The sequence below is a fragment of the Gorilla gorilla genome, chromosome 8 (assembly GCF_029281585.2).
Source record: "Gorilla gorilla gorilla isolate KB3781 chromosome 8, NHGRI_mGorGor1-v2.1_pri, whole genome shotgun sequence".
Classification (NCBI taxonomy): domain Eukaryota; kingdom Metazoa; phylum Chordata; class Mammalia; order Primates; family Hominidae; genus Gorilla; species Gorilla gorilla.
Genome location: NC_073232.2, coordinates 86,216,339 through 86,229,156, shown reverse-complemented (window position 1 = coordinate 86,229,156; position 12,818 = coordinate 86,216,339). Strand labels below are relative to the sequence as shown.

At 36.9% G+C, this 12,818-nt stretch overlaps 1 protein-coding gene across 26 annotated transcripts in view; it reads left to right on the top strand.

The window, feature by feature from the left end:
* The window catches only part of CCDC7 (coiled-coil domain containing 7), a 459,676-nt gene extending 452,182 nt beyond the window's left edge, over positions 1–7,494 (top strand). For all 26 annotated transcript variants that reach the window (XM_063710186.1, XM_063710188.1, XM_063710189.1 and 23 more), the window contains 2 exons: positions 994–1,227; positions 7,323–7,494. In XM_063710186.1, coding sequence (XP_063566256.1) covers positions 994–1,040 — 47 coding nt within the window. In that variant the 3' untranslated portion in view covers positions 1,041–1,227; positions 7,323–7,494. The remainder of the gene's footprint in view (positions 1–993; positions 1,228–7,322) is intronic.
* The last annotated feature ends 5,324 nt before the right edge of the window (positions 7,495–12,818 follow it).

The following is a 12,818-nucleotide window of genomic DNA, read 5'->3' as shown; positions in this document are numbered from 1 at the left end:
TAGCCAGTTATCCCAGCACCATTTATTGAACAGGGAGTCCTTTCCCTATTGCTTGTTTTTGTCAGGTTTGTCAAAGATCAGATGGTTGTAGATATGCGGCCTTATTTCTGGGCCCTCTATTCTGTTTCATTGGTCAGTGTGTCTGTTTTTGTACCAGTACCATGCTGTTTTGGTTACTGTAGCCTTGTATCATATCTTGAAAGTCTTTCCGTATCAGCACATCCAAATCAATCAACTTATTTTTAAGTCCTTTATATTTAGATCTATCATAGCTTATGAGCCTCTGTTAAATAGGCACTTTGGTTGTTTCCAGTTTTTTCTATGTAACAAACAATGTTGCAACAAAGATTATTGAAATCAAGAGATATTTTATGACTCCATCTTAGTTTCCATTAGCTTAAAGATGAGTCTTCTGCCTAAAATGGACTTGCTGTTATTTCCTCCCTGATACTAAGTTAATTTTGTTGCGGTTTACAAATTGGCCTCTCATTTAAAACTGACTGATTTTTTGAAGAACCATAGGCATATTAAGTATATACATTTTTTTTGTATGCCAAAATACAAAATTCCAGTGAATTGGAACTTTTTGAATGTCTCCATTAAGACTTCTTAAAGTGTGGTCTCTGGGCTAGCAGCATGGGCATCGCCTGGGAACTTCTAAGAAATGCAGTTTCTTGGGCCCCAACCCCAGAACTACTGAATCAGAAGCTCTGGGTTCAGGTTCCAGAAATCTGTTTTAGTAAGTTGTCTGAGTGATTCTGTTGCTAGCTAAAGTTGGAGAACCATTATCTATATTTATACTGCTCTAAGTTGAGAATGTCACAGCATCATTCTATAAAAACAATAGGTAGGTAGATTTATATACTATTTTCCATTTTCATTGTTTATATTATTCATACATTCTGTTTTCCATGATATCATATACAATAAAAATTATATCAACTAGAGTAAAATTAAACTTTTTTTCAATTAACACATAACTTTTCTTTAAAGTGTTACATGCTGCTGCCCGAAAATCTGTACCACACCCATACTTTTGAGAATGAAGGAAATTCTGAGCAAGATAAGCAACATGACAAATTCAGAAATGCAGGAAAGGAAACTGCAAATATAGAAGCCTTTTGAAAATAATACTGACTCGTGTGGATGGTGCTTATTGAAAAACAGCTGGAAATACAGTGGATCAACAGGGTAGGCCCAGATCACAGAAGGCCTGACCAGGCAGTGGTGAGTTTGAAAGTTTCAAATTACTTTATTACTTTTCTTTTCAATTTTAAAGAAGTTATGCAATTATCTTTTAAATCACAAATAATAGAAATATTCACCCTATTCAAAATATTAATTTTTTGAACAATGCATAACCAACTTAGAAAAAGGAAAAGATGTAAAAAATATATGACAATAACCTGATATGTGTTAAGCATATTCTGTAGAATTTGTAATGGCACAAAATACAACTGCTAATAATTTTAAAGATGTGATTCTTACCAATCAAATGTTTTATAACACTGAAACTGCATTTTTACTATCCCCTGAAGAGCATAAATATTATTGGCTATAAAATTGTCCTAAACCCAATCTGGGTTATCACTGACATAAATATTTAGACTTGCAGAATATTCTTTTATGCCTTAAATTTTCCTATTTTTCCCCAGCAAAAATCAGAGGAATGAGCAGTAATATTAATCTAAATATTCTGGAGTTATGTTTCTGCCAAAAAATAATACAGAAAATTGGATTTCTACTCAAACAAAATAAAGTGAAATAAAATGACTGAAATAGTTTCCATCCTTTATAATCTCCCATTGTAAAGATATTATTTACATTTTATATAGTAGTGAAAAATGAACAATTTATATGGTTAGAAAAACTCATGAATTCAGCATAATGAAACTGTCAAGAGAAAATAAATGGAGAAATTATTCCCTAATGATCAATTATTCTCTAAAACTGTGAAAGATCCCAAAGGTAACATAAATGTGAACTATATTAATAACTCTGGTGAGGGTTTTGGAGAGAATATAAGCAGAAATGAATAGCAGAATTGTTATTGCAAGTTGCCGATAATTGGGTTGTGAATAAAGTGGATTTTATGTTTCTTTCTATAATTATTTTTATAGTTTTAGTTTAGTATAGAAGACTACCTGCAATGGATGGTGATTGTTAGGGTTATCTAAACTAGATCCAATCCAGCTTCTCAGTTTGCCCCTATGAACTACCTGGATAACAATGCCAGCTCTATCTTAATTCCCATTAGTTAAGTCTGGGATTCAGCAGGCTTTTCTATAAAACATGGAGGAAGTTTTATTTTCACTGAAGCTCTGCCTTTATAGAATACTTATTTGATTAAATGAGGTAATGCATTTTCTAAATCAGTACTTTTCAAGCCTAAATACAAAATAGAACTCACCTGGGGCTTTTAAAGCCTACCAGTTTTCTGCCTTGCATCCCCAGACCAATTAAACCAGATTCTCTGTGTGATTCTAATACGCAGCCAGAGTTGAGAACCATGGAGCTTATTGTTTGAAGAGGATACAAGGGAAATAAACTAATGCCCAAGCCCATATGCAAATGGTTGCAGTTGATTTTTTTTTTTAATCCAGGTCCTGTAGCTACTGGCAGAGGAGACCCAGTTAATACATTCAAGCTATCTTGGCTTCGTTTAAATGGTCCTCCTCCTAGATCATCTTTTTCATGGCAATTATGACTCCTCAGCACTTTTCAGTAGAATGTTTTGTGATATAAAAATATTCCACACCTGTGCCCTACAGTATGGGAGGTATGACTCATATGTGGCTCTTGGGCTCTTTATATGTGGGTAGTGTGACTGGGAATCTAGATTTTTAATTTTACATGCATTTGATTAGTTTAAACATAAATAATCCTATGTGGCTTGTGGCTCCCATATTGAACTATGCAACTCCAGAATTACCAATGTTCCAATAGCCACCAGGACCTCGGAAGGCAGTGAGCTATTCAGAGGGATATACAGGAAATATTTCTGCTTGAATATGAACTAGTCATTAGACTGGTTCAACTAAAAATAGCTCCCTGGAGAAGTAGGACCAGGAATAGTCTTTCAACTGAGCTTTGGGGTAAAATGTAATACTTTTTCAGGATAGCAGGATAACCCTTAATATTGAGCAGGGGATGCCAGTTTCAACCAATGACTCTAATTAGCTCAAATTAGGCCAGAATCACGGCAAATGTGAATAGGGTCTAGGGTCTTTGAAAGACTTTGGCTGCCATCAAAGATAAGGCTACTCCCAGATTATGAGGTAGTCAGATCTAAGAATGAATACTTAGTGAACCCTGGAAATTCAAAAATTCCTTTGGTTCTATTGTGAGAAACCCAATAGCTGACAACTTGCTGGAGATCATATGAATGCTTTAAATAAACTGAATGACAACAGGGAGTATTTCTCTAGTCTTTTGAATGTGTTTTTCTTTTGATTGATCTAATGATGGTGCTGCTAAAGACAAATCTGAACTGCTGAAGCCAAAAATAAATGGGAAGTCTGTTTTGGTATATAAATTAGGATATTCATCAACAAATGCTGTCCGGAAAGAAAGCAGTGGAAGAATAATATTTTATTCATAAAATGTATGGGGCCATTCATGCTGTTAAGGCCATTCAAATTGGCAAGGGGCCCTCTAGTACACCATTCTTTACTTGTCACTATCTCTAATTTTTTTTAATTTAAGTTCTGAGATACACGTGTAGGATGTGCAGGTTTGTTACATAGGTAAACGTGTGCCATGGTGTTTTGCTGCACCCATCAACCTTATCTTCATCCTTATCCTTTTTTAAAAAAAAATTTGATTATCATCTAAGTTTAATATAAATATATATGTTTGAAACAGTAATAAAAAAGGAAGAACTGAATTGCATCCATAGCAGGACAAGTTTCCTCATACGTTAAAGAGGTGTTCAGAAAATTCCATACAGTATCTGCTAAATAAACATGTTTTGCAGCCTAGCAAAGATTATATGATAGCAGCATCCATGATTTGAAGTAAAACAGCATTTGCTTTCTTCTGCTGGAGGTCGTTGCTCGGGGCGATGTGCATGTTCTTAGACCTACAGCCTTAAGGAAGGGCTTGGGGGTGGCTCAGTGCATGGCCCCAGTGCAGACGCTTCCAAACCTCAAACAATGAATCAACCAACCAAACACACAAACATCAAACAATTGTCTCCTTTGAGTTCCTCTTGACCGAATGGAGGCTCAGCAAGGACTGCTGTAGAAGGTACATTAACAGACTTTGGAATGAGGAAAATACCTTAATACCTAGGTATTAAGCCTCGCATGCATTAGCTATTTTTCCTGATGCTCTCCCTCCCCCCAGCCACAATAGGCCCCACTGTGTGTTGTTCCCCTCCCTGTGTCCATGCATTCTTATTGTTCAGCTCTCACTTATAAGTGAGAACCTGTGGTGATTGGTTTTCTGTTCCTGCATTAGTTTGCTGAGTATAATGACTCCCAGCTCCATCCATGTCCCTGCAAACGACATGATCTCATTCCTTTTTATGGCTACATAGTATTCCATGGTGTATATGTACATTTTCTTTATCCAGTCTACCACTGATGGGCATTTGGGTTGATTCCATGTCTTTGCTATTATAAATAATGCTGAAATGAACATACATTTGCATATATATTTATAATAGAATGATTTACATTCCTTTGGGTATATACCCAGTAATGGGATTGCTGGGTCAAATGGTATTTCTGGTTCTAGATCTTTGAGGAATGGCCACACTGTCTTCCACAATGGTTGAACTAGTTTACACTCCCACCAGCAGTGTAAAAGTGTTCCTGTTTCTCCATAGCATCGCCAGCATCTGTTGTTTCTTGACTTTTTAATAATCGCCATTCTGACTGGTGTGAGATGGTATCTCATTGTGGCTTTGATTTGCATTTCTCTAATGATTAGTGATGTGGAGCTTTTCTTCATGTGTTTGTTGGCCACATAAATGTCTTCTTTTGAGAAGTGTCTGTTCATGTCTTTTGCCTGCTTTTTAATGGGGTTGTTTTTTTCTTTAAATTTGTTTAAGTTCCTTGTAGATTCTTTATGTTAGACCTTTGTCAGATGGATAGATGGCAAAAATTTTCTCCCATTCTGTAGGTTTTCCGTTCACTCTGATAATAGTTTCTTTTGCTGTGCAGAAGCTCCTTAGTTTAATTATATCCCATTTGTCAATTTTTGTTTTGTTGCAATTGCTTTTGACATTTCATCATGAAATCTTTGCCCATGCCTATATCCTGAATGGTATTACCTAGATTTTCTTCTAGGATTTGTATAGTTTTGGGTTTTACATCTAAGTCTTTAATCCATCTTGAGTTAATTTTTGTATAAGGTGCAAGGAAGGAGTCCAGCTTCAATCTTCTGCATATGGCTAGCCAGTTATCACAGCACCATTTATTAGACAGGGCATCCTTTCCCTGTTGCTTGTTTTTGTCAGGTTTGTTGAAGATCAGATGGCTGTAGATGTGTGGTCTTAGTTCTGAGCTCTCTATTCTGTTCCATTGGTCTATGTGTCTGTTTTTGTACCAATACCAGCTGTTTTGGTTAAGGCTACACTATCTGTAATTTAAATCAAATTGTTAGTGTCCTAAACATTCAGGAGATCAGATATCAACAGAAGTGACTAGTAAGATAATGTTACCATTTGATGCCACAGTACTTTTTTAGAGGCAAAAATCCCATTTTCTTTTTCAAGAAGAACATGTGATTACTTTTGGGGAGGGTTTGAGGAACTTCTTTTCTCCCTTCATAAATTGGTGGCTAACATTTTGCACAGGGGCCATGATTCCAGGTGCAGAGACAAAAGGTATGTTCACTGGGGAGTTCCTAGGTACCAGTTGATTATAGAGTTATCGTTATGATGCAGGGGCAACTGCCTACTTCTGATTTTAAAAATGGTTTTCAGTGTGTTGTGTTCTTATCTATGTCAGTGAGCACTGGGGTGGCAAATAAAATTAAATTTTAATAGGTTGTGGGCATTAATTATAACTTATAGGATATAGGATATGAATTTTCAACAAAATTATTGAGCCATTGGGCCAACGAATAAGTGGTGTTGATCACTAAAATTCAGGGAACTCATAACTTAACTGAGTGAGATCTTGGTGCATGAAGCCTGAAACTTTCATTTATCATTGTTTAAATCTAAAGGCAGGAACTCCCACTCAGAGTTTCACTGAGACAAAGACTGCAGTCTCTGAATTCACAGATTCAAACTCAGAAAAGGCCTTTTGATTGCTGTCTTTTCCTAACCCTTTTATCACCTTCCTAGCCAGCCAGTCATGTACCCAAATTGCAGATGGTAAGCTTACAGGCTGGGTGCTCATGGTCAACATGTCTTTACCCGCCCCCCACACCCCACAATTACAGGCATAATTTGCTTGCAAAGAGCACAGAATTCTCAAACCCTTCAGTTTGGGCAGAGGTCACAGTGGTAAAATGTATGTGTGGATACAATCTCGCCTGTGAGATCTCATCTTCTCATAGTTAAGTCTATCAGTTCAGAGCACACATGCATCATCGAGGATCAGGACACAAGTTCATCTAACTTGCTTAAGGACATAAAGCTCATAAGCAACAGATAAAGGGTGGGTAACTAGATGATTGGACTCTACAGACAATGAGTTTAACCTCTAGTATATACTCCATCACAAGGACAAAGTCCATAAGAGCCAGTCTCATAATGTTAAAGAAAAATTTTTGACACTTGATAAACATGGTAAGGAAGACTTTATTAAAGACCATTGCAATAGAAGAGGGAGATTCAACTCCAAGTACAGCAAGGAAAGCTAAGAATTTATAGACAAAGAGCAGAGTGAAGGGGTCAGCAGATGGAAAATTGTTAAGAGGAGATATCAAGCGTAGAGGGATTCTTGCTTAACTGGCCTAAGAAGATTCTTCTTAGAGGCAGATTAAGGACTTAGACATTAATGGCGAGGGGTGAGAAACTTGGTTAGATATCAAGCATGAGAGATTCTCGCTAAACTGACTTAGTAGGATTTTTGCTTAAGGCAGGCCAAGGATGAGGCCTAGTTGAGAAGAGGGCTTAGGGAAGCCTAGCTAAAGTTTGAACATGGAGGGAGTCATTGTCAATGTTCAGCTAAAAAGAATATTTTAGCATTGATTTTTGAAAAGAGCTCTAGATAATATTTTGAAAAATGCCTTTCAATTAGTGGAAAATACGCCTCAACATCAACACATGCACAAGACTGAACATTTCAGAAAGGTTTGTATGTGTGTATATTAGAAGTTGAATTAAATAAAAAAATTATAATTACTTGTTGATTTATTTTCAGAATGTGTCTTTACCATATGGAACAATTTTGAACTTCTAAGATCAAGCCTTTTTGTTGCTGAGGGTAAGAAAGGAGCTCTGTGATGAGGTTCCAGCTTACTTCTATTCACCAGTGTCCCTGTAGTGCTTTCTGGTGTGATGTAAAATCAATTAAACAAAACTTGTGCTCTGCACGTTTTGAAAATGTTTGGTTCTTTAAGTGTCGTATTATTTGCAAGTCTATTCTGTATGATCCTCTAATAGAGAAAAGTCACCTCCATACATTTCTTACACTTCCAGTTAAAGGAATTTAATTTAAAAAAGAGAGTATCTTGCTTTACCTTTTTTCATATTAAAACTAGAAATGTATGGAAGAGATCAGAACAAAGTATTTATTTATATAACATTTATTAAACCTAGTGAGGCTACAAAGTGATTTACCAGATTTAGGTGAACTATGAAAGATATTGTTTATAAACTCAAAGAACTTATGCTGTGTGGGAATGTTTTCATGAACATTAAGTTAATTGATACTAGTTAAAATGATAATTACTTCACTGACACTAGTTAAGAGGAACATTGAAAAGTATTATGTGAAAAATTTCTTGTAAATATTAAATGTTAGGAATCCAGTATCTTCATATTGTCTTATTTTCTCTTTTGGCCCTGAGACTGATGAATTTTCATTATAGTCACCATCATCTCTAATCATATGCCTCTTTTTATGTGACAATTTGTCTTACTTTTTAGAATTTGTATCAGCTTCTAATATTTCTGAATAGCATTAATATTTTGGTTTCTTATTTACTTGATAACCCAAATGAATACGACAAAATGAAAGAATAGTATTATATATTTAATTAGATCTTATTCAGAATCCAAAAATTATCACACCATTTCAAAGCCTGCTTATATTGGTAGGCTACTGCTTCAGTGAAAAAAAAAATCAGTAAGTATTTCAGTTTCTGTGTTTAATAGTTTAACTGTTTCACATGTTATTAGAGGAGCTCGGTATATAATAGACAGTAGTTGTGGATCCCACAGATAGATCCGAATTGGGTTCTTTGTCTCATATCCGTGGTGCCTCTCAGTAGTACACAGACACATTTTAAAGAAAAACAGATATATTCTCCATCAGGATAGTAAGTTAGTCTTGAAAAATGACAGGCTTTAATTTGAGACTTAAGTAAAGGATAACAGTTTATCCCATTTCACCCACCTCTGTTCTGTATATTTCTTTAAGCAACTCTAGAGCTCAGAGTTTACATTATAACAAATCATATATGATGTGTAATTTTCTACTTCCTGTAGGATTCTTGTCACAACTTAATATTTGAAAGATGATCATTCAGCCTCTACTTAATTATATATCTGGTTACAGAGATCTTACTCTCTCAATTGTAGGAAGTCTCTCACTGTTAGAAATGGTTCATAACATTGGGGTTAATTCTGCCATCGTATAAGTTATACCCATTGATGAAGCTAGAATGAAACTTTAAAAATATTTTAAAGGAGATTAAATGAGATAATAAAAGTGTAGCCTGGCACCAAAAACATTATCTGTTTATTTTCAACAGATCCATTGAAAATGCTTTATGAGAATGATCTCTATGGCTGTGAAGATTAAATAGTATATTTGAAAGTGGTGTTGCTGAGTGGGATCATTAAGGAAAGTTCTACTTAGACTCAAAGACAGAATAGGGATATATTATATCTTATTCCATTATAGAATATATTCCTAATATTATATCAATACTCTGCTTAATTAAGAATAATCCTCAAATGTTTTAACAACATAATATTGACTGCAAAACTGAAATCACATGAGAAACTAATATTCAAGACAAAAACCCTCTATGTAAACACTGAATTCTAGTAATTAAATTTGTTTCTTGTAGGAGTACAGGTTAACAATTCTGAAAACACTTTATGTATATACTGAGGCTGAATTAATAAGTAAAGGTATGATGAAGAGTGGGAGCTGGGTTTTACATGTTTGGAGTGTGAAATAGGTATAGATAAGCAAGATGGAAAGCCTGGATTGAGCCCCAAAGTAATGGGCATATGGAAAGTCTTTGAACTATTTTAGCAACTTGTCTGTAAATTTAAACTAATCGACCACAGAGCATTTGCAGAACAAAATGAGAAGATGAATAAGAAGCCCTAAATTTTAGATGTGGACAGAAGAACAGCTTCTGTTTTGAGGCTATATGTTGGATTTTATAATTTAACCATTGTACTGCCAGGTTAGGTTTTCTATTTCCAAAGTGGGTAGAACATACTGTATTTGTCTCCTCGGGGAATGATAATTAAGCTTAAAGGTCTTGGAAAAAGCATTATTATAACCACCAGTTAGAAGATCAATTGGAGAGTAATTGTAAAAGTGCTATGAAGATATGAGGCATGTAAGAAGCAACATAAAAAGGGTGGCCAAACAGCAGTTTTAAAACAAAACTGAATTTACTGCTTACTGGCAAAGGAAGAATGCACCACACAGGTGTAAGTTCAGAAAGTTGTTCAAAGCAGAAATTAAAGGGGTTAAAGATATATAGAGAAAAACACCAAATAGGGCACGGTCCTGATTAATGGATGTGGATTATGAGCTGGGTTGTAAACTCTTATTTGTATCTGGTTACCTTTAGAGTTAGCATCACTAGTAAGGAGAAACAAGGTTTCAAATAGGTCTGGAAAGAAGAGAGAAAATTTTCAGAGAGTCTAGGGTCATGCTTGTATACCCTTGCTCAAAGATTTCCAAGATTTTAATTTAACAGGTGTCATTATCATGTACAGTCTTACTTAGAAGCAAGAAATAAAGCTAAGGAATTTATAGAGGTACCTTCCATTGATAAGATTTAAGGGAAAACTGGTAGTATTTGATAATAAACACTTCATACACAGTTACAAGATTTACATTAGTTTTGAGGAATGACATAAAAAAGATGGATGACTAGGAAGCTTCAGCCCTTCTTCCCTAATGGAAACATTAAATATATACATAGGAAATTTTATGGCATTTTCACTTGCTCTTGCCCCACCAGTGAGGCAAGAGGCAGTTAGGAGTAAGCAGCCCAATTCCCAGTTTTCTCCCTCAAACCAGAAGAAGCAGAATAGAGAATATTTGCCACATTCAAACCTATTTGTGGGCACCCAGAGGGACTGGTTTCTGTCTTGCCAGACTCAAGGCTCAGTGTGGATCTTAAGCTGTAGAAACAGTGGAAGGCAGTGGTAGGCACCATGCCACATGGAAACTGCAGGGGGAAAGCAGATATATGTATGTCTAGGCACAGAAATTATGGGCAGAAGGATATAATAGAACATGTGAGGCCCAAAAAGAAGCTGGGGTGAGACTCTTTGGAAAATTAAGACATCTAAGCAGCCATCTATATGAGAGAAATTGGGGAGGAAAAGGCACACTAAGGCCCTGGAAGGACACATTCCCAGAAAATACCCATGAAGACAAGCTGATCCTAAAACTCAAGGGCCTGCTAATTAGTGAAGATCTTTTACACCGATCTGCAAAGACTGGGAGAGGTGTTTGTTTTCTCACATGCCCAGTTTTCAAATGAATACCACAAAGCATTAAAAACAAAACAAAACAAAACAAAAAAACTATGATCCCTTCAAAGGAATGAAGTAAATCCCTACTGGCTTTCAGCATTTGGCTCACTAGATGAAGACATTAGAGGAACTATCTGAAATATGCTCAAAGACCTAAAGTAAAACACAAAGAACTGACAAAAATTGGGAAAATGACATATGAACAAAATGCATCATCAACGAGACAGAAATTATTTAAAAGAATGAAATAAAGATTCTGTGAAGATGAAGAAGTAGGAAATACCAGAAATCCATCTCTCCACCTACACAGCAATTGTACTGGAAGAAATTATCTGATGTTACTGTTTTTAACTTTGGAGTCGATTAGAAGGCTTTCAGTTTCTAGGGGTCTACTTGAGGGGGGAGGAGGGAGGAGGCAGAAAAAGTAACTGTCGGGTACTAAGATTAATACCTGGGTGATGAAACAAACCCACATGTTACCTGTTTACCTATGTCAAAAAACTTCACCTGTACCCCCAAACCTAAAATAAAAATTAAAAAAAAAAAATCTCTTCACTGGGCGCGGTGGCTCATGGCTGTAATCCTAGCACTTTGGGAAGCCAAGGCAGGTGGATTGCCTAAGCTCAGGAGTTCGAGGCCAGCCTGGCCAACATGGTGAAACCCCGTCTCTACTAAAATACAAAAAATTAGCTGGCTGTGGCAGCGTGCGCCTGTAATCCCAGCTACTCGGGAGGTTGAGGCAGGAGAATTGCTTGAACCCGGGAGGCAGAAGTTGCAGTGAGCCGAGATCACGCCACTGCACTCCAGCCTAGGCGACAGAGCGAGACTCCATCTCCAAAAAAAAAAAAATCTTCTCTCTAAACATTCCTTTCACTTTATCCCCCAAATAAATCTCCCTTTGCATAACATTTTTCAACAAATAGTCAGGCCAAAAACTGGCACTTTAACTCACGACTTAGAACTGTTGGGAATAAAACTCCAGAAAAAAGTTGCTATTGAGTACTGAATGTCTTTATTGATAAACTAAATACATATTTAAAGCATAATACGATAATTATGTAGAGGATAAAATATAAATTGTTCACTTAGGAGATTAATACATAAATCATATTTACAGACCATTGACTTGAGAAATACAGTTCGATGACATTTCAATTTGAGCAAAAGATGAGGTGCTCAAGTATGGCATTCTGTCTCATTAAGACAGAATTCAAACTTTCTACGAAGAAAAAGTCCCTCATTTCTTGGTGTGCTTCAGGACCTCCATATTCTTTAGATTTGGAGGCACCGCCCATTGAGGAGCTGGCTGCAGTGTCAGCGTGAGAAAGAGGAGGAACTCCAGGCCAGGGGCGGGGTACTCCAGATCCACTGGCCTCAAGGACCCCTCAGATGGAGTCAGTGTGGGAGCACAGAGCCTGGCAGCTCGGGAGGCCTGAGTGGAGGGGAAAAGAACAGTGCTGCTCTAAGACCCAGCCCCCTCATGGGAGAGAGAGCAGCAGGGCTTGGCTCTCAGCTGCATGGCAGGTGTGGAAAAGCTCCTTGTGACGGGGTGGCTCTCACGGCCTCTCCCAGGGCCTCCAGCGTTGTTAGCATCTCTACCAGCTCCTCTTATTGCCTGGAGAGTCTGGAGGATGTCTCTTCTTTCAGTTCTTGAACGAGGGTGGTGAATTTCTCCATCAGCATCTCGTTGGTGCTATTCACCTTCTTGTAGGCGCTATTCACCTTCTTGTAGGCATCTACAAAGCCGGGGGTGTTGAAAGACTTTTTCTGTACCCTGACATCTTTTAAAGATGCCTCAGTCTCTACAATCTGTTTTCTTGCCAATGAGCTGGGATTTCTCCTTCACCTGTGAATGCAGTGTTTCTGCAAGCTGCCTTTCACCTCTTACACAGAGTTGGTTCCTAACAGACAAAGTCAATAAAAGTAAGAGACCCAGCAGTAAGCCCATGAGGTGTGGACA